The sequence below is a fragment of the Oncorhynchus masou genome, chromosome 24 (assembly GCF_036934945.1).
Source record: "Oncorhynchus masou masou isolate Uvic2021 chromosome 24, UVic_Omas_1.1, whole genome shotgun sequence".
Taxonomy (NCBI): domain Eukaryota; kingdom Metazoa; phylum Chordata; class Actinopteri; order Salmoniformes; family Salmonidae; genus Oncorhynchus; species Oncorhynchus masou.
In genome coordinates this window covers 103,054,876-103,079,832 of record NC_088235.1, presented here as the reverse complement: position 1 = coordinate 103,079,832, position 24,957 = coordinate 103,054,876, and the positions used below count along the sequence as shown (strand labels likewise).

The window sequence follows — 24,957 nt, the reverse complement described above, 5'->3', positions numbered from 1 at the left end:
ACCTACACAGTATGGAACACACATGACCTACACAGTATGGAACACACATGACCTACACAGTATGGAACACACATGACCTACACAGTATGGAACACACATTATCTACACAGTATGGAACACACATGACCTACACAGTATGGAACACAAATGACCTACACAGTATGGAACACACATGATCTACACAGTATGGAACATACATTACCTACACAGTATGGAACACACATGACCTACACAGTATGGAACACACATGACCTACACAGTATGGAACACACATGATCTACACAATATGGAAAACACATGACCTACACAGTATGGAACACACATGACCTACACAGTATGGAACACACATGATCTACACAGTATGGAACACACATGATCTACACAGTATGGAACACAGAGATTGACCACACATGAGCTACACCATATGGAGCACACATGACTAACACAGTATGGAACACACATGAACTACACAGTATGGAACACACATGAACTACACAGTATGGAACACACATGACCTACACAGTATGGAACACACATGACCTACACAGTATGGAAACACATGACCTACACAGTATGGAACACACATGACCTACACAGTATGGAACACACATGATCGACACAGTATGGAACACACATGATCTACACAGTATGGAACACACATGACCTACACAGTATGGAACACATATGACCTACACAGTATTGAACACACATGACCTGCACAGTATGGAACACACATGACCTATACAGTATGGAACACACATGACCTACACAGTATGGAACACACATGACTAACACAGTATGGAACACACATGACCAACACAGTATGGAACACACATGAACTACACAGTATGGGACACACATGAACTACACAGTATGGAACACACATGACCAACACAGTATGGAACACACATGACCTACACAGTATGGAACACACATGACTAACACAGTATGGAACACACATGACCTACACAGTATGGAACACACATGACCTACACATTATGGAACACACTCGACCTACACAGTATGGAACACACATGACCTACACAGTATGGAACACACGTGATCTACACAGTATGGAACACACGTGATCGACACAGTATGGAACACACATGATCTACACAGTATGGAACACACATGACCTACACAGTATGGAACACACATGACCTACACAGTATGGAACACACATGACCTACACAGTATGGAACACACATGACTAACACAGTATGGAACACACATGACCTACACAGTATGGAACACACATGACCTACACAGTATGGAACACACATGACCTACACAGTATGGAACACACATGATCTGCACAGTATGGAACATGCATGATCGACACAGTATGGAACACACATGATCTACACAGTATGGAACACACATGACCTACACAGTATGGGACACATATGACCTACACAGTATTGAACAAACATGACCTGCACAGTATGGAACACACATGACCTATACAGTATGGAACACACATGACCTACACAGTATGGAACACACATGACCTATACAGTATGGAACACACATGATCTACACAGTATGGAACACATGTGACCTACACAGTATGAAACACACGTGATCTACACAGTATGGAACACACAGTATGGAACACACATGATCTACACAGTATGGAACACACATGACCTACACAGTATGGAACACACATGACCTACACAGTATGGAACACACATGACCTACACAGTATGGAACACACATGACCTACACAGTATGGAACACACATGACCTACACAGCATGGAACACTCATGACCTACACATTATGGAACACATGACCTACACAGTATGGAACACACATGACCTACACAGTATGGAACACATGATCTACACAGTATGGAACACACGTGATCGACACAGTATGGAACACACATGATCTACACAGTATGGAACACACATGACCTACACAGTATGGAACACACATGACCTACACAGTATGGAACACACATGACCTACACAGTATGGAACACACATGACTAACACAGTATGGAACACACATGACCTACACAGTATGGAACACACATGAACTACACAGTATGGAACACACATGATCTACACAGTATGTATTGACCACACATGAGCTACACCATATGGAGCACACATGACTAACACAGTATGGAACACACATGAACTACACAGTATGGAACACACATGAACTACACAGTATGGAACACACATGACCTACACAGTATGGAACACACATGACCTACACAGTATTGAACACACTCGACCTACACAGTATGGAACACACATGATCTACACAATATGGAAAACACATGACCTACACAGTATGGAACACACATGACCTACACAGTATGGAACATACATTACCTACACAGTATGGAACACACATGACCTACACAGTATGGAACACACATGACCTACACAGTATGGAACACACATGATCTACACAATATGGAAAACACATGACCTACACAGTATGGAACACACATGACCTACACAGTATGGAACACACATGATCTACACAGTATGGAACACACATGATCTACACAGTATGGAACACAGAGTATTGACCACACATGAGCTACACCATATGGAGCACACATGACTAACACAGTATGGAACACACATGAACTACACAGTATGGAACACACATGAACTACACAGTATGGAACACACATGACCTACACAGTATGGAACACACATGACCTACACAGTATTGAACACACATGACCTACACAGTATGGAACACACATGACCTACACAGTATGGAACACACATGATCGACACAGTATGGAACACACATGATCTACACAGTATGGAACACACATGACCTACACAGTATGGAACACATATGACCTACACAGTATGGAACACACATGACCTACACAGTATGGAACACACATGACCTATACAGTATGGAACACACATGACCTACACAGTATGGAACACACATGACTAACACAGTATGGAACACACATGACCAACACAGTATGGAACACACATGAACTACACAGTATGGGACACACATGAACTACACAGTATGGAACACACATGACCAACACAGTATGGAACACACATGACCTACACAGTATGGAACACACATGACCTACACAGTATGGAACACACATGACTAACACAGTATGGAACACACATGACCTACACAGTATGGAACACACATGACCTACACATTATGGAACACACTCGACCTACACAGTATGGAACACACATGACCTACACAGTATGGAAGACACGTGATCTACACAGTATGGAACACACGTGATCGACACAGTATGGAACACACATGATCTACACAGTATGGAACACACATGACCTACACAGTATGGAACACACATGACCTACACAGTATGGAACACACATGACCTACACAGTATGGAACACACATGACTAACACAGTATGGAACACACATGACCTACACAGTATGGAACACACATGACCTACACAGTATGGAACACACATGACCTACACAGTATGGAACACACATGATCTGCACAGTATGGAACACACACAGTATGGACACTGATCTACACAGTATGGAACACACATGACCTACACAGTATGGGACACATATGACCTACACAGTATTGAACAAACATGACCTGCACAGTATGGAACACACATGACCTATACAGTATGGAACACACATGACCTACACAGTATGGAACACACATGACCTATACAGTATGGAACACACATGACACAGTATGGAACACATGTGACCTACACAGTATGAAACACACGTGATCTACACAGTATGGAACACACAGTATGGAACACACATGATCTACACAGTATGGAACACACATGACCTACACAGTATGGAACACACATGACCTACACAGTATGGAACACACATGACCTACACAGTATGGAACACACATGACCTACACAGTATGGAACACACATGACCTACACAGCATGGAACACTCATGACCTACACATTATGGAACACACACGACCTACACAGTATGGAACACACATGACCTACACAGTATGGAACACACGTGATCTACACAGTATGGAACACACGTGATCGACACAGTATGGAACACACATGATCTACACAGTATGGAACACACATGACCTACACAGTATGGAACACACATGACCTACACAGTATGGAACACACATGACCTACACAGTATGGAACACACATGACTAACACAGTATGGAACACACATGACCTACACAGTATGGAACACACATGATCTACACAGTATGGAACACACATGACACAGTATGGAACACAGTATGGAACACACATGACCTAACACAGTATGGAACACACATGAACTACACAGTATGGAACACACATGAACTACACAGTATGGAACACACATGACCTACACAGTATGGAACACACATGACCTACACAGTATGGAACACACTGACCTACACAGTATGGAACACACATGACCTACACAGTATGGAACACACATGATCTACACAGTATGGAACACACATGACCTACACAGTATGGAACACATATGACCTACACAGTATTGAACACACTCGACCTACACAGTATGGAACACACATGATCACACAGTATGGAACACACATGATCTACACAGTATGGAACACACATGACCTACACAGTATGGAACACATATGACCTACACAGTATGGAACACACATGACCTGCACAGTATGGAACACAGACATGACACATGAGCTACACCATATGGAACACACATGACCTACACAGTATGGAACACACATGAACTACACAGTATGGAACACACATGACCTACACAGTATGGAACACACATGACCTACACAGTATGGAACACACATGACCTACATGAACACACTCGACCTACACAGTATGGAACACACATGACCTACACAGTATGGAACACACATGATCTACACAGTATGGAACACACATGACCTACACAGTATGGAACACACATGACCTACACAGTATGGAACACACATGACCTACACAGTATGGAACACACATGATCGACACAGTATGGAACACACATGATCTACACAGTATGGAACACACATGACCTACACAGTATGGAACACATATGACCTACACAGTATTGAACACACATGACCTGCACAGTATGGAACACACATGACCTATACAGTATGGAACACACATGACCTACACAGTATGGAACACACATGACTAACACAGTATGGAACACACATGACCAACACAGTATGAACACACATGAACTACACAGTATGGGACACACATGAACTACACAGTATGGAACACACATGACCTACACAGTATGGAACACACATGACCTACACAGTATGGAACACATGACCTACACAGTATGGAACACACATGACCTACACAGTATGGAACACACATGACCTACACAGTATGGAACAACATGATCTGCACAGTATGGAACATGCATGATCGACACAGTATGGAACACACATGATCTACACAGTATGGAACACACATGACCTACACAGTATGGGACACATATGACCTACACAGTATTGAACAAACATGACCTGCACAGTATGGAACACACATGACCTATACAGTATGGAACACACATGACCTACACAGTATGGAACACACATGACCTATACAGTATGGAACACACATGACTAACACAGTATGGAACACACATGACCTACACAGTATGGAACACACATGACCTATACAGTAATGAACACTCATGACCTACACATTATGGAACACACTTGACCTACACAGTATGGAACACACATGACCTACACAGTATGGAACACACGTGATCTACACAGTATGGAACACACGTGATCGACACAGTATGGAACACACATGATCTACACAGTATGGAACACACATGACCTACACAGTATGGAACACACATGACCTACACAGTATGGAACACACATGACCTACACAGTATGGAACACACATGATCTAACACAGTATGGAACACACATGACCTACACAGTATGGAACACACATGATCTACACAGTATATGGAACACACATGCTACACCATATGGAGCACACATGACTAACACAGTATGGAACACACATGAACTACACAGTATGGAACACACATGAACTACACAGTATGGAACACACATGACCTACACAGTATGGAACACACATGACCTACACAGTATGGAACACACATGACCTACACAGTATGGAACACACATGATCTACACAATATGGAACACACATGACCTACACAGTATGGAACACACATGACCTACACAGTATGGAACATACATGACCTACACAGTATGGAACACACATGACCTACACAGTATGGAACACACATGACCTACACAGTATGGAACACACATGATCTACACAGTATGGAACACACATGACCTACACAGTATGGAACACACATGACCTACACAGTATGGAACACACATGATCTACACAGTATGGAACACACATGAACTACACAGTATGGAACACACATGACCTACACAGTATGGAACACACATGACTAACACAGTATGGAACACACATGAACTACACAGTATGGAACACACATGAACTACACAGTATGGAACACACATGACCTACACAGTATGGAACACACATGACCTACACAGTATGGAACACACATGACCTACACAGTATGGAACACACATGACCTACACAGTATGGAACACACATGATCTACACAGTATGGAACACACATGATCTACACAGTATGGAACACACATGACCTACACAGTATGGAACACATATGACCTACACAGTATGAACACACATGACCTGCACAGTATGGAACACACATGACCTATACAGTATGGAACACACATGACCTACACAGTATGGAAACACATGACTAACACAGTATGGAACACACATGACCTACACAGTATGGAACACACATGAACTACACAGTATGGGACACACATGAACTACACAGTATGGAACACACATGACCTACACAGTATGGAACACACATGACCTACACAGTATGGAACACACATGACCTACACAGTATGGAACACACATGACTAACACAGTATGGAACACACATGACCTACACAGTATGGAACACACATGACCTACACATTATGGAACACACTCGACCTACACAGTATGGAACACACATGACCTACACAGTATGGAAGACACGTGATCTACACAGTATGGAACACACATGACTAACACAGTATGGAACACACATGAACTACACAGTATGGAACACACATGAACTACACAGTATGGAACACACATGACCTACACAGTATGGAACACACATGACCTACACAGTATGGAAACACATGACCTACACAGTATGGAACACACATGATCTACACAGTATGGAACACACATGACCTACACAGTATGGAACACACATGACCTACACAGTATGGAACATACATGACCTACACAGTATGGAACACACATGACCTACACAGTATGGAACACACATGACCTACACAGTATGGAACACACATGATCTACACAGTATGGAACACACATGACCTACACAGTATGGAACACACATGACCTACACAGTATGGAACACACATGATCTACACAGTATGGAACACACATGACCTACACAGTATGGAACACACATGACCTACACCATATGGAACACACATGACTAACACAGTATGGAACACACATGACCTACACAGTATGGAACACACATGAACTGGAACACAGTATGGAACACACATGACCTACACAGTATGGAACACACATGACCTACACAGTATGGAACACACATGACCTACACAGTATGGAACACACATGACCTACACAGTATGGAACACACACACAGTATGGAACACACATGACCTACACAGTATGGAACACACATGACCTACACAGTATGGAACACACATGACCTACACAGTATGGAACACACATGACCTGCACAGTATGGAACACACATGACCTACACAGTATGGAACACACATGACCTACACAGTATGGAACACACATGACCTAACACAGTATGGAACACACATGACCTACACAGTATGGAACACACATGAACTACACAGTATGGGACACACATGACCTACACAGTATGGAACACACATGACCAACACAGTATGGAACACACATGACCTACACAGTATGGAACACACATGACCTACACAGTATGGAACACACATGTCTACACAGTATGGAACACACATGACCTACACAGTATGGAACACACATGACCTACACAGTATGGAACACACATGACCTACACAGTATGGAACACACATGACCTACACAGTATGGAACACACATGATCTACACAGTATGGAACATGATACACAGTATGGAACACACATGATCTACACAGTATGGAACACACATGACCTACACAGTATGGAACACACATGACCTACACAGTATGGAATCAACATGACCTACACAGTATGGAACACACATGACCTACACAGTATGGAACACACATGACCTACACAGTATGGAACACACATGACCTACACAGTATGGAACACACATGACCTACACAGTATGGAACACACATGATCTACACAGTATGGAACACACATGATCTACACAGTATGGAACACACATGACCAACACAGTATGGAACACACATGACCTACACAGTATGGGACACACATGACCTACACAGTATGGAACACACGTGACCTACACAGTATGGAACACACGTGACCTACACAGTATGGAACACACATGATCTACACAGTATGGAACACACATGACCGACACAGTATGGAACACACATGATCTACACAGTATGGAACACACATGACCTACACAGTATGGAACACACATGACCAGTATACACAGTATGGATGACACACATGATCTACACAGTATGGAACACACATGACCTACACAGTATGGAACACACATGACCTACACAGTATGGAACACACATGACCTACACAGTATGGAACACACATGACCTACACAGTATGGAACACACATGACCTACACAGTATGGAACACACATGACCTACACAGTATGGAACACACATGACCTACACAGTATGGAACACACATGACCTACACAGTATGGAACAGTATGGAACACATGACCTACACAGTATGGAACGTGACACAGTATGGACACACATCTACACAGTATGGAACACACATGATCTACACAGTATGGACACACAGTATGGAACACACATGACCTACACAGTATGGAACACACATGACCTACACAGTATGGAACACACAGTATGGAACAGTATGGACACACAGTAACTACACAGTATGGAACACACATGACCTACACAGTATGGAACACACATGACCTACACAGTATGGAACACACATGATCTACACAGTATGGAACACACATGACCTACACAGTATGGAACACACATGACCTACACAGTATGGAACACACATGACCTACACAGTATGGAACACACAGTATGACACTACACAGTATGGGAACACACATGACACTGACTACACAGTATGGAACACACATGACCTACACAGTATGGAACACACATGACCTACACAGTATGGAACACACATGACCTACACAGTATGGAACACACATGATCTACACAGTATGGAACACACATGACCTACACAGTATGGAACACACATGACCTACACAGTATGGAACACACATGACCTACACAGTATGAACACACATGACTACACAGTATGACATGACACAGTATGGACACATGATCTACACAGTATGGAACACACATGACCTACACAGTAAGGAACACACATGACCTACACAGTATGGAACACACATGATCTACACAGTATGGAACACACATGACCTACACAGTATGGAACACACATGACCTACACAGTATGGAACACACATGACCTACACAGATGGAACACACATGAACTACACAGTATGGGACACACATGACCTACACAGTATGGAACACACATGACCTACACAGTATTGAACACACTGACCTACACAGTATGGAACACACATGATCTACACAGTATGGAACACACATGACCTACACAGTATGGAACACACATGAACTACACAGTATGAACACACATGAACATGGAACACACATGATTGACACAGTATGGAACACACATGATCTACACAGTTTGGAACACACATGACCTACACAGTATGGGACACATATGACCTACACAGTATTGAACAAACATGACACAGTATGGAACACACATGACCTATACAGTATGGAACACACATGACCTACACAGTATGGAACACACATGACCTACACAGTGTATGGAACACACATGACCTACACAGTATGGAACACACATGACCAGTATACATGACCTACACAGTGTGGAACACACATGACCTACACAGTATGGAACACACATGATCTACACAGTATGGAACACACATGACCTACACAGTATGGAACACACATGACCTACACAGTATGGAACACATGATCTACACAGTATGGAACATACATTACCTACACAGTATGGAACACACATGACCTACACAGTATGGAACACACATGACCTACACAGTATGGAACACACATGATCTACACAGTATGGAACACACATGACCTACACAGTATGGAACACACATGACCTACACAGTATGGAACACACATGACCAACACAGTATGGAACACACATGACCTACACAGTATGGAACACACATGACCGACACAGTATGGAACACACATGACCTACACAGTATGGAACATGACACATGATCACATGACACAGTATGGAACACACATGACTAACACAGTTTGGAACACACAGTATGGAACACACATGACTAACACAGTATGGAACACACTTGATCTACACAGTTTGGAAAACACATGATGGAACTACACAGTACACATGCAACACACAGTATGGAACACACATGAGCTACACAGTATGGAACACACATGACTAACACAGTATGGAACACACATGACCTACACAGTATGGGACACACATTAACTACACAGTATGGAACACACATGACCTACACAGTATGGAACACACATGACCTACACAGTATGGAACACACATGACCTACACAGTATGGAACACACATGAACTACACAGTATGGAACACACATGACCTACACAGTATGGAACACACATGATCTACACAGTATGGAACACACATGACCTACACAGTATGGAACACACATGATCTACACAGTATGGAACACACATGACCTACACAGTATGGAACACACATGACCTACACAGTATGGAACACACATGACCTACACAGTATGGAACACACATGACCTACACAGTATGGAACACACATGACCTACACAGTATGGAACACACATGACCTACACAGTATGGAACACACATGATCTACACAGTATGGAACACACATGACCTACACAGTATGGAACACACATGACCTACACAGTATGGAACACACATGACCTACACAGTATGGAACACACATGACCTACACAGTATGGGAACACATACACAGTATGGAACACACATGACCTACACAGTATGGAACACACATGAACTACACAGTATGGAACACACATGACCTATGGAACACACATGACCTACACAGTATGGAACACACATGACCTACACAGTATGGAACACATGACCTACACAGTATGGAACACATACATGATCTGACCTACTACACAGTATGGAACACACATGATCTACACAGTATGGAACACACATGATCTACACAGTATCGAACACACATGACTAACACAGTTTGGAACACACAGTATGGAACACACATGACTAACACAGTATGGAACACACTTGATCTACACAGTTTGGAAAACACATGATCTACACAGTATGCAACACAGAGTATTGACCACACATGAGCTACACAGTATGGAACACACATGACTAACACAGTATGGAACACACATGACCAACACAGTATGGAACACACATGAACTACACAGTATGGAACAACATGACTACACAGTATGGAACACACATGACCTACACAGTATGGAACACACATGACCTACACAGTATGGAACACACATGACCTACACAGTATGGAACACACATGACCTACACAGTATGGAACACACATGACCTACACAGTATGGAACACACATGACCTACACAGTATGGAACACATGACCTACACAGTATGGAACACACGACCTACACAGTATGGAACACACATGACCTACACAGTATGGAACACACATGATCTACACAGTATGGAAACACACGTATGGACTACACAGTATGAAACACACATGATCTACACAGTATGGAACACACAGTATGGAACACACATGATCTACACAGTATGGAACACACATGACCTACACAGTATGGAACACACATGACCTACACAGTATGGAACACACATGACCTACACAGTATGGAACACACATGACCTACACAGTATGGAACACACATGACCTACACAGCATGGAACACACATGACCTACACATTATGGAACACACATGACCTACACAGTATGGAACACACATTACCTACACAGTATGGAACACACATGATCTACCCAGTATGGAACACACATTATCTACACAGTATGGAACACACGCGACCTACACAGTTTGGAACACACATGACCTACACAGTATGGAACATACGTGACCTACACAGTATGGAACACACATGATCTACACAGTATGGGACACACATGATCTACACAGTATGGAACACACAGTATGGAACACACATGATCTACACAGTATGGAACACACATGATCTACACAGTATGGAACACACATGACCTACACAGTATAGAACACACATGATCTACACAGTATGGAACACACATGACCTACACAGTATGGAACACATATGACCTACACAGCATGGAACACACATGACCTACACAGTATGGAACACACGTGACCTACACAGTATGAAACACACATGATCTTCACAGTATGGAACACACAGTATGGAACACACATGACCTACAAAGTATGGAACACACAGTATGGAACACACATGACCTACACAGTATGGAACACACATGACCTACACAGTATGGAACACACATGACCTACACAGTATGGAACACACATGACCTACACAGTAGGGAACACACATGACCTACACATTATGGAACACACATGACCTATACAGTATGGAACACACATGACCTACACAGTATGGAACACACATGACCTACACAGTATGGAACACACGTGACCTACACATTATGGAACACACATGACCTACACAGTATGGAACACACATTACCTACACAGTATGGAACACACATGATCTACACAGTATGGAACACACATGATCTACACAGTATGGAACACACAGTATGGAACACACATGATCTGCACAATATGGAACACACATAACCTACACAGTATGGAACACACATGATCTACACAGTATGGAACACACATGATCTCCACAGTATGGAACGCAGAGTATGGAACACACATGACCTACACAGTAAGGAACGCACATGACCTACACATTATGGAACCCACATGATCTACACAGTATGGAACACACATGATCTACACTGTATGGAACACACATGACCTACACATTATGGAACACACATGACCTACACAGGATGGAACACACATGACCTACACAGTATGGAACACACATGACCTACACAGTATGGAACATACATGATCTGATACACATATTTACATTCCCACTTTCACCCACCCAGCCGCCTTCACCATGATCGGAACGTCCAACCACCTGTCGGACCGCTGCTCCCTGTTCGCCATCCCATCTCTGTGCCACTTTGCCTTCCCTACATGTGACCGCAGCTCTGGGACAGACAAGCCCAGGGACCTGTGTAAGGTATGATGACATGCTTCACAACTACGACTATAACTCCACCTACTAGTCTTGTAGCATTAAACACTGACTGTGGCTGAAATGGGACCCTATTCCTTATTGTTCCTGGTCAAAGTAGTGCACTATTTAGCGAATAGGGAGCCATTTCAGACACAACTGGTGACAGTAAAAGCTAGATCTGTTCAGGCTTGCTCGTCAATCGATTTGGTGTGAAATGGCCCTAGCTAGTTTAATAGTAGTCGTCGCCTTCTGGGGTAGGCTAATGTGTTTTTTAGTTTTACTTAAGTTTATTCATTCGACCATTTTTAAAAACAGCACACATAAAACTTTAAAAAGACACATGCAAATCATGGAGGAGAACACACAATACAGTCTGGGACTTATTTCAAATCAAATCAAATTTCAAATCAAATCAAATTTTATTTGTCACATACACATGGTTAGCAGATGTTAATGCGAGTGTAGCGAAATGCTTGTGCTTCTAGTTCCGACAATGCAGTAATAACCAACAAGTAATCTAACTAACAATTCCTAATCTACTGTCTTATACAGTGTAAGGGGATAAAGAATATGTACATAAGGATATATGAATGAGTGATGGTACAGAGCAGCATAGGCAAGATACAGTAGATGGTATCGAGTACAGTATATACATGTGAGATGAGTATGTAAACAAAGTGGCATAGTTAAAGTGGCTAGTGATACATGTATTACATAAGGATGCAGTCGATGATATAGAGTACAGTATATAGGTATGCATCTGAGATGAATAATGTAGGGTAAGTAACATTATATAAGGTAGCATTGTTTAAAGTGGCTAGTGATATATTTACAACATTTCCCATCAATTCCCATTATTAAAGTGGCTGGAGTTGAGTCAGTGTCAGTGTGTAGGCAGCAGCCACTCAATGTTAGTGGTGGCTGTTTAACAGTCTGATGGCCTTGAGATAGAAGCTGTTTTTCAGTCTCTCGGTCCCAGCTTTGATGCACCTGTACTGACCTCGCCTTCTGGATGATAGTGGGGTGAACAGGCAGTGGCTCGGGTGGTAGATGTCCTTGATGATCTTTATGGCCTTCCTGTAACATCGGGTGGTGTAGGTGTCCTGGAGGGCAGGTAGTTTGCCCCGATGATGCGTTGTGCAGACCTCACTATCCTCTGGAGAGCCTTACGGTTGAGGGCAGAGCAGTTGCCATACCAGGCGGTGATACAGCCTGCCAGGATGCTCTCGATTGTGCCTCTGTAGAAGTTTGTGAGTGCTTTTGGCGACAAGCCGAATTTCTTCAGCCTCCTGAGGTTGAAGAGGCGCTGCTGCGCCTTCTTCACGATGCTGTCTGTGTGAGTGGACCAATTCAGTTTGTCTGTGATGTGTATGCCGAGGAACTTAAAACTTGCTACTCTCTCCACTACTGTTCCATCGATGTGGATAGGGGGTGTTCCCTCTGCTGTTTCCTGAAGTCCACAATCATCTCCTTAGTTTTGTTGACGTTGAGTGTGAGGTTATTTTCCTGACACCACACTCTGAGGGCCCTCACCTCCTCCCTGTAGGCCATCTCGTCGTTGTTGGTAATCAAGCCTACCACTGTTGTGTCGTCCGCAAACTTGATGATTGAGTTGGAGGCGTGCGTGGCCACGCAGTCGTGGGTGAACAGGGAGTACAGGAGAGGGCTCAGAACGCACCCTTGTGGGGCCCCAGTGTTGAGGATCAGCGGGGAGGAGATGATGTTACCTACCCTCACCACCTGGGGGCGGCCCGTCAGGAAGTCCAGTACCCAGTTGCACAGGGCGGGGTCGAGACCCAGGGTCTCGAGCTTGATGACGAGCTTGGAGGGTACTATGGTGTTGAATGCCGAGCTGTAGTCGATGAACAGCATTCTCACATAGGTATTCCTCTTGTCCAGATGAGTTAGGGCAGTGTGCAGTGTGGTTGAGATTGCATCGTCTGTGGACCTATTTGAGCGGTAAGCAAATTGGAGTGGGTCTAGGGAGTCAGGTAGGGTGGAGGTGATATGGTCCTTGACTAGTCTCTCAAAGCACTTCATGACGACGGAAGTGAGTGCTACGGGGCGGTAGTCGTTTAGCTCAGTTACCTTAGCTTTCTTGGGAACAGGAACGATGGTGGCCCTCTTGAAGCATGTGGGAACAGCAGACTGGTATAGGGATTGATTGAATATGTCCGTAAACACACCAGCCAGCTGGTCTGCGCATGCTCTGAGGGCGCGGCTGGGGATGCCGTCTGGGCCTGCAGCCTTGCGAGGGTTAACACGTTTAAATGTTTTACTCACCTCAGCTGCAGTGAAGGAGAGACCGCATTTTTCCGTTGCAGGCAGTGTCAGTGGCACTGTATTGTCCTCAAAGCGGGCAAAAAGTTATTTAGTCTGCCTGGGAGCAAGACATCCTGGTCTGTGACTGGGCTGGATTTCTTCCTGTAGTCCATGATTGACTGTAGACCCTGCCACATGCCTCTTGTGTCTGAGCCGTTGAATTGGGATTCTACTTTGTCTCTGTACTGACGCTTAGCTTGTTTGATAGCCTTACGGAGGGAATAGCTGCATTGTTTGTATTCAGTCATGTTACCAGACACCTTGCCCTGATTGAAAGCAGTGGTTCGCGCTTTCAGTTTCACACGAATGCTGCCATCAATCCAAGGTTTCTGGTTAGGGAATGTTTTAATCGTTGCTATGGGAACGACATCTTCAACGCACGTTCTAATGAACTCGCACACCGAATCAGCGTATTCGTCAATGTTGTTATTTGACGCAATACGAAACATGTCCCAGTCCACGTGATGGAAGCAGTCTTGGAGTGTGGAGTCAGCTTGGTCGGACCAGCGTTGGACAGACCTCAGCGTGGGAGCTTCTTTTTTTAGCTTTTGTCTGTAGGCAGGTATCAGCAAAATGGAGTTGTGGTCAGCTTTTCCGAAAGGGGGCGGGGCAGGGCCTTATATGCGTCGCGGAAGTTAGAGTAACAGTGATCCAAGGTTTTTCCGCCCTGGTTGCGCAATCGATATGCTGATAAAATTTAGGGAGTCTTGTTTTCAGATTAGCCTTGTTAAAATCCCCAACAACGATGAATGCAGCCTCCGGATAAATGGTTTCCAGTTTGCAAAGAGTTAAATAAAGTTCGTTCAGAGCCATCGATGTGTCTGCTTGGGGGGGGATATATAGGGCTGTGATTATAATCGAAGAGAATTCTCTTGGTAGGTAATGCGGTCTACAATTGATTGTGAGGAATTCTAAATCAGGTGAACAGAAGGATTTGAGTTCCTGTATGTTTCTTTCATCGCACCATGCCTCGTTAGCCATAAGGTATACACCCCCACCCCTCTTCTTACAAGAAAGGTGTTTGTTTCTGTCGGCGCGATGTGTGGAGAAACCCGTTGGCTGCACCGCATCGGATAGCGTCTCTCCAGTGAGCCATGTTTCCGTGAAGCACAGAACGTTACAGTCTCTGATGTCCCTCTGGAATGCTACCCTTGCTCGGATTTCATCAACCTTGTTGTCAAGAGACTGGACATTGGCAAGAAGAATGCTAGGAAGTGGGGCACGATGTGCCCGTCTCCGTAGTCTGACCAGAAGACCGCTACGTTTCCCTCTTTTTCGGAGTCGTTTTTTGGGGTCGCTGCATGCGATCCATTCCGTTGTCCTGTTTGTAAGGCAGAACACAGGATCCGCGTCGCGAAAAACATATTCTTGTTCGTACTGATGGTGAGTTGACGCTGATCTTATATACAGTAGTTCTTCTCGGCTGTATGTAATGAAACCTAAGATGACCTGAGGTACTAATGTAAGAAATAACACGTAAAAAAAACAAAAAACTGCATAGTTTCCTAGGAACGCGAAGCGAGGCGGCCATCTCTGTCGGCGCCGGAAGTATTCCATTGTTAAATCATGGAGGATAACACACAATAAAGTCTGGGACTTATTTCCATTGTAAATCATGGAGGATAACACACAATACAGTCTGGGACTTATTTCCACTGTTAAATCATGGAGGATAACAGTCAATACAGTCTGAGACTTATTTCCATTGTTAAATCATGGAGGATAACAGACAATAAAGTCTGAGACTTATTTCCATTGTTAAATCATGGAGGATAACAGACAATAAAGTCTGAGACTTATTTCCATTGTTAAATCATGGAGGATAACAGACAATACAGTCTGGGACTTATTTCCATTGCTAAATCATGGAGGATAACAGACAATAAAGTCTGAGACTTATTTCCATTGTTAAATCATGGAGGATAACAGACAATAAAGTCTGAGACTTATTTCCATTGTTAAATCATGGAGGATAACAGACAATACAGTCTGGGACTTATTTCCATTGTTAAATCATGGAGGAGAACACACAATACAGTCTGGGACTTATTTCAGTTGTTAAGTCATGGAGGATAACAGACAATAAAGTCTGAGACTTATTTCCATTGTTAAATCATGGAGGATAACAGACAATAACGTCTGGGACTTATTTCCATTGTTAAATCATGGAGGATAACAGACAATACAGTCTGGGACTTATTTCAGTTGTTAAGTCATGGAGGATAACACACAATACAGTCTGGGACTTATTTCCATTGTTAAATCATGGAGGATAACATGGAGGATAACACACAATACAGTCTGGGTCTTATTTCCATTGTTAAATCATGGAGGATAACACACAATACAGTCTGTCCCAGCGCGCACGACCCACGTGGGACTTATTTCCATTGTTAAATCATGGAGGATAACACACAATACAGTCTGGGACTTATTTCAGTTGTTAAGTCATAAAGGATAACACACAATAATGTCTGGGGACTTATTTCCATTGTTAAATCATGGAGCATATCTACACTTTGAATAGTGTCTGGGACTTATTTCCATTGTTAAATCATGGAGGATGACACACAATAATGTCTGGGACTTATTTCCATTGTTAAATCATGGAGCATAACACACAATAATGTCCTGGGACTTATTTCCATTGTTAAATCATGGAGGATAACACACAATAATGTCTGGGACTTATTTCCATTGTTAAATCATGGAGGATGACACACAATAATGTCTGGGACTTATTTCCATTGTTAAATCATGGAGGATGACACACAATAATGTCTGGGACTTATTTCCATTGTTAAATCATGGAGGATGACACACAATAATGTCTGTGTAATGGCGTTCTTCTTTTGTTGAAAGAGAGTCGGACCGAAATGCAGCAGGTGTAAGTTACTCATGTTTAATAGTGAAACAAACAAAACTGAACTATACATGAATAACAAAATAAATACAAAACAACAAACGGAACGTGAAACCAATTACAGCCTGACTGGTGAAACTAACACAGAGACAGGAACAATCACCCACGGAAATGGAGGAAAACCCAGGCGGACCTGGCATCGGTTCCCAATCAGAGACAACAGAATCACCTGACTCTGATTGAGAAGCCACTTTCTACCACTCAGGCAGCCAAACCTATTAAACACACACACACCCCTAATCAGCTACAATCCCAACTACTACAAACCCCAATACGAAACTACAATACATAATAAACCCATGTCACACCCTGGTCTGACTAACTAATAAACTAAAACACAAAATACTAAGACCAAGGCGTGACAGAACCACCCCCCCTCTAAGGTGCGGACTCCCGAACGCACCTCAAAAACCATAGGGAGGGTCCGGGTGGGCGTCTGTCTATGGTGGCGGTTCCGGCCCGGACGTGGACCCCACTTCATAAATGTCATTATTCCTCCCCTCCTTCGTCCTGGGATAATCCACCCTCACCGCCGACCATGGCCGAATAGTCCTCACCCAGAACCCTACATAACAGAGGAGCAGCTCCGTGACTGAGGGGCAGCTCCAAAACTGAGGCAGCTTGGGACTGAGGGGCAGCTCGGGACTGAGGGGCAACTCTCGGGACTGACCTTCGGGACTCCAAATCAGTCAGCTCGGGACTGAGGGGCAGCTGGACTGAGGGGCAGCTCGGGACTGAGAAGAAGCCCAGTACTGAGAAGAAGCCCAGTACTGAGATGAAGCCCAGCCAGGCAGTTGAATCCGGCAGATCCTGGCTGACTGGCAGATCCTGGCCCACTGGCGGATCCTGGCTGACTAGCAGATCTGGCAGATCTTGGCTGACTGGCAGATCCTGGCCAACTGGCAGATCCTGGCTGACTAGCAGATCTGGCAGATCCTGGCTGACTGGCGGATCTTGGCTGACTGGCAGATCCTGGCTGACTGGCAGATCTGGAAGAGTCTGGTTGACTGGCAGATCTGGAAGAGTCTGGTCTGACTGGCAGATCTGGAAGAGTCTGATTGACTGGCAGATCTGGAAGAGTCTGGTTGACTGGCAGATCTGGAAGAGTCTGGCTGACTGGCAGATCTGGAAGAGTCTGGCTGACTGGCAGATCTGGAAGAGTCTGGCTGTCTGGCAGATCTGGAAGAGTCTGGCTGTCTGGCGGATCTGGAAGAGTCTGGCTGACTGGCAGATCTGGAAGAGTCTGGCTGACTGACAACTCCATTGGCTGCTCCATGCTGACTGGCGGCTCCTGGCTGCTCCATGCAGATTGACAGCTCTGGCGGCTCCTTGCAGACTGGCAGCTCCTTGCAGACTGGCAACTCCATGCAGACTGGCAACTCCATGCAGACTGGCAACTCCTTGCAGACTGACAGCTCTGGCTGCTTCATGCAGACTGACAGCTCTGGCTGCTCTATACAGACTGGCAGCTCCTTGCAGACTGGCAGCTCCACTGGCAGACTGGCAACTCCTTGCAGACTGGCAACTCCATGCAGACTGGCAACTCCTTGCAGACTGGCAGCTCAGGCTGTTTCATGCAGACTGGCAAAGCTCCTTGCAGACTGGCAGCTCTGGCTGAACAAACTCCATGCAGACTGGCAGCTCTGGCTGCTCCATGCTGACTGGCGGCTCTGGCTGCTCCATGCAGATTGACAGCTCTGGCGGCTCCTTGCAGACTGGCAGCTCCTTAATGATTTGCAGACTGGCAACTCCATGCAGACTGGCAACTCCATGCAGATGACAGCTCTGGCTGCTTCATGCAGATTTGACAGCTCTGGCTGCTCTATACAGACTGGCAGCTGTAATGTTGCAGACTGGCAGCTCCATGCAGACTGGCAACTCCTTGCAGACTGGAAACTCCATGCAGACTGGCATTCCTTGCAGACTGGCAGCTCTGGCTGCTTCATGCAGACTGGCAGCTCTGGCTGCTCCATGCAGACTAGCTGCTCCATGCAGACTGGACATTTCTGGCTGCTCTATGCAGACTGACAGCTCTGGCTGCTCCATTGTTAAACTGGCAGCTCAGGCTGCTCTATACAGGCAGGAGGCTTATTCCCATTGTTAAAGGAGGAGGATAACAGAACGCTGAACAGTCTGGGAGACTCCGTTAAACAGCGCAGGAGAGGGACAATAAAGCTGGCTTATTGCGCTGAACAGGCGAGGCGACACTGAAGGCCTGATGCGTGGTGCTGGCACTGGTGGTATTTGGAGGACACGCACAGGAAAGTCGGGGAGCTGTTAAACTGGAGGGCTGGGGTGTGGAGGTGTTAAACTGGATAAAGGACAGGCACAGGAAGCCTGGTAAATCATGGAGGAGCAGACTACGTCGGAGGACTTATTTGAAGGTGGCACAGGATGGACTGGACCGTGAAGGTGTACTGGAGAACCATTGAGTGCAGGACTGGCACAGGACGTAAAGTCTGGGCTAGGTCCAGGTACACAGGAGGATTAGTGCGTGAGGCTGGCACACTTTTCACCAGCCGATAACACGCACCTCAGGACTAGTATGGAGCGCTGACCCAGGTGCCATTAAATCCCCGACACACAATCCGTCTGGGACTTATTTCCATTGTACCTAAAGCACCAAACTAGCAACTAAAGTCATTAAACTCTCCTCCAATTTCCCCATTAACTCCTTCACAGTCTCTGCTTATTTTCACCTCCAACACTGGTTCTGGCCTCCTCCTTGGCTATTTCATTGTTAAACATGGAGGAGAGTTGGCTCAGGTCATTGTTAAATCCTGGACTCAGACAATAACGTCCCCTGATAGCCCCCCCCCCAATACATTTTGGGGCTGCTTTTCTGGGACTTATTTCCGTTAAATCTGGCACCGACCGTGTCTTTCTTTTTCCATTGTTAAATCTTGGAGGATCCAGACGAATCCCAGGCTGGGCTTATTCCGGCATTGTTCTCTGGGATAACCGCCCACCTGTCTATTTCTTCCCACGTTGTAATATCCATACTGTACTCCATTCTGGGCTATTTCCTGTTTCCATCCACGATAACGCCGTGCTGCCTTATAAATCATGGAGGATACCAGCGACTTATCTCCGTTAAATCAGGAGGATCTAGTTCCTCCTTATGGGGGGACTTATTTCCAGGTTAGCCCATGGAGGTTTTTCCTTCCAGTCCTGACTTATTTCGCCTAAGTCTGCACCTTTGGGCAGGACTTATTTCCTTGGTTTAGCCCAGGGTCCATAACAAGGATTTCCTCCCATGTCCAGAAATCATGGAGGATAAACACAATAATCCTCTTTGGGCTGCATTGCCTGTTGAAATCTCTGTCCGTGTGTGGTGGGTGATTCTGTAACGGCGTTCTTCTTTTGTTGAAAGAGAGTCGGACCGAAATGCAGCGTGTAAGTTACTCATGTTTAATAGTGAAACAAACAAAACGAACTATACATGAATAACAAAATAAATACAAAACAACAAACGGAACGTGAAACCAATTACAGCCTGACTTGTGAAACTAACACAGAGACAGGAACAATCACCCACGAAATGTAAAGCGAAACCCAGGCTACCTAAATACGGTTCCCAATCAGAGACAACGAGAATCACCTGACTCTGATTGAGAACCGCCTCAGGCAGCCAAACCTATTAAACACACACACCCCTAATCAGCTACAATCCCAACTACTACAAACCCCAATACGAAACTACAATACATAATAAACCCATGTCACACCCTGGTCTGACTAAATAATAAACTAAAACACAAAATACTAATGACACAATAAGGCGTGTTAACACACAATAATGTCTGGGACTTATTTCCATTGTTAAATCATGGAGGATAACACACAATAATGTCTGGGACTTATTTCTGTTGTTAATTCATGGAGGATGACACACAATTGTTAATGTCTGGGACTTATTTCAATAATGTTGTTAATTCATGGAGGATGACACACAATAATGTCTGGGACTTATTTCTGTTGTTAATTCATGGAGGATGACACACAATAATGTCTGGGACTTATTTCCATTGTTAAATCATGGAGGATGACACACAATAATGTCTGGGACTTATTTCCGTTGTTAATTCATGGAGGTTAACACACAATAATGTCTGGGACTTATTTCCATTGTTAATTCATGGAGGTTAACACACAATAATGTCTGGGACTTATTTCCGTTGTTAATTCATGGAGGTTAACACACAATCATGTCTGGGACTTATTTACATTGTTAAATCATGGAGGATAACACACAATAATGTCTGGGACTTATTTCCATTGTTAATTCATGGAGGTTAACACACAATAATGTCTGGGACTTATTTCCGTTGTTAATTCATGGAGGATAACACACAATAATGTCTGGGACTTATTTCCGTTGTTAATTCATGGAGGTTAACACACAATAATGTCTGGGACTTATTTACATTGTTAAATCATGGAGGATAACACACAATAATGTCTGGGACTTATTTCCATTGTTAATTCATGGAGGTTAACACACAATAATGTCTGGGACTTATTTACATTGTTAATTCATGTTGGTTAACACAAAACAGTCTGGGAATAATTGTTAATTCATGTTGGTTAACACACAATGAAGTCTGGGAATGATTTCCATTGTTAAATGAAGTCTGGGAATGATTTCCATTGTTAATTCATGTTCATGGAGATTTCCATTGATGACACAATGAACTGGGAATAATGTCTGGGAATGATTTCCATTGTTAATTCATGTTGGTTAACACAAAATGAAGTCTGGGAATGATTTCCATTGTTAATTCATGTTGGTTAACACACAATGAAGTCTGGGAATGATTTCCATTGTTAATTCATGTTGGTTAACACACAATGAAGTCTGGGAATGATTTCCATTGTGGTCCTCTTATTAAAATGTTACGTTGCTTTTATTGTTTGTTTGACCCTCAAGTCTATCCTCTCCTCCTGTCCTCTCTGTGTAAGGACGAGTGTGAGATCCTAGAGAATGACCTGTGTAAGACCGAGTACATCATCGCCCGTTCCAACCCCATCATCCTGAAGAGACTGAAACTACCTAACTGTGAGGACCTGGCGGGACACACCAGCCCAGAGGCTGCCAACTGCATGAGAATAGGGATCCCCATGGTCGAGCCCTTCAACAAGAGTAAGAATTATATTTTAGTTTTATTGATTTATTTTGGTAGATCAGCTTTAATATTGCAGATAGACTTTGGGTTGGGCGGCAGGTGGTTAGAGCGTTGGGCCAGTAACCGAAAGGTTGCTGGTTCGAATCCCTGAGCTGACAAGCGAAAAATCTGTTGTTTTGCTCCCAGCCGCTGAAGGCGTGGATATCGGTTAAGAAAACCTCCCTGTACTTCTCTGATTCAGAGGGGTTGGGTTAAATGTGGAAGACACATTTCAGTTGAATACATTCAGATTCTATCAAATTAATAGTTTGCATTATTCGGATGGATATGGAATGATATACCATATACACAGACAGACTATTACACATCTTCATAGCACACACCATCAACTAGAGGAAGATACTTTTTACTTATTTTTACTGTCTACCTCAACGTGTTCTATTTGAGAGGTTCTGTCAGAACCCATAGGGTCCATTAACAAAAGCAGACCTGTATACTTTCATGTTAACATGGATCTGCATATCACAGTGAAGCCCATCAACAATAAAGTAAAAACGCTCTCATTTATACATTCCAATTGTCTAACAATGTTCTCATGTTCTTCTCCCTTTGACCAGACCACAAGTGTTTCAACAGCAGTGGTTCAGACTTCCGCGGGACGGTCAGTAAGACCAAGTCAGGTCGTCAGTGCCAGCCCTGGAACTCCCAGTACCCTCACAGTCACACCTACCTGGCGGTACAATACCCCGAGCTCAGCGGAGGACACTCCTACTGCCGTAACCCCGGCAACAAGCAGGAGGGACCATGGTGTTTCACGCTGGACGAGGGGGTCCGCTTGGAACTATGTGACATCCCTGTTTGTGGTGAGATATAGAGGGGGTTTAAGAGTTTATATAGCACTA

The 24,957-nt window shown here is 44.0% G+C and overlaps 1 protein-coding gene across 1 annotated transcript in view; it reads left to right on the top strand.

The window, feature by feature from the left end:
* The window catches only part of ror1 (receptor tyrosine kinase-like orphan receptor 1), a 324,788-nt gene that overhangs the window by 282,928 nt on the left and 16,903 nt on the right, over positions 1–24,957 (top strand). Inside the window, exons 6-8 of the mRNA XM_064932991.1 lie at positions 13,551–13,687; positions 23,892–24,072; positions 24,673–24,911. Coding sequence (XP_064789063.1) covers positions 13,551–13,687; positions 23,892–24,072; positions 24,673–24,911 — 557 coding nt within the window. The remainder of the gene's footprint in view (positions 1–13,550; positions 13,688–23,891; positions 24,073–24,672; positions 24,912–24,957) is intronic.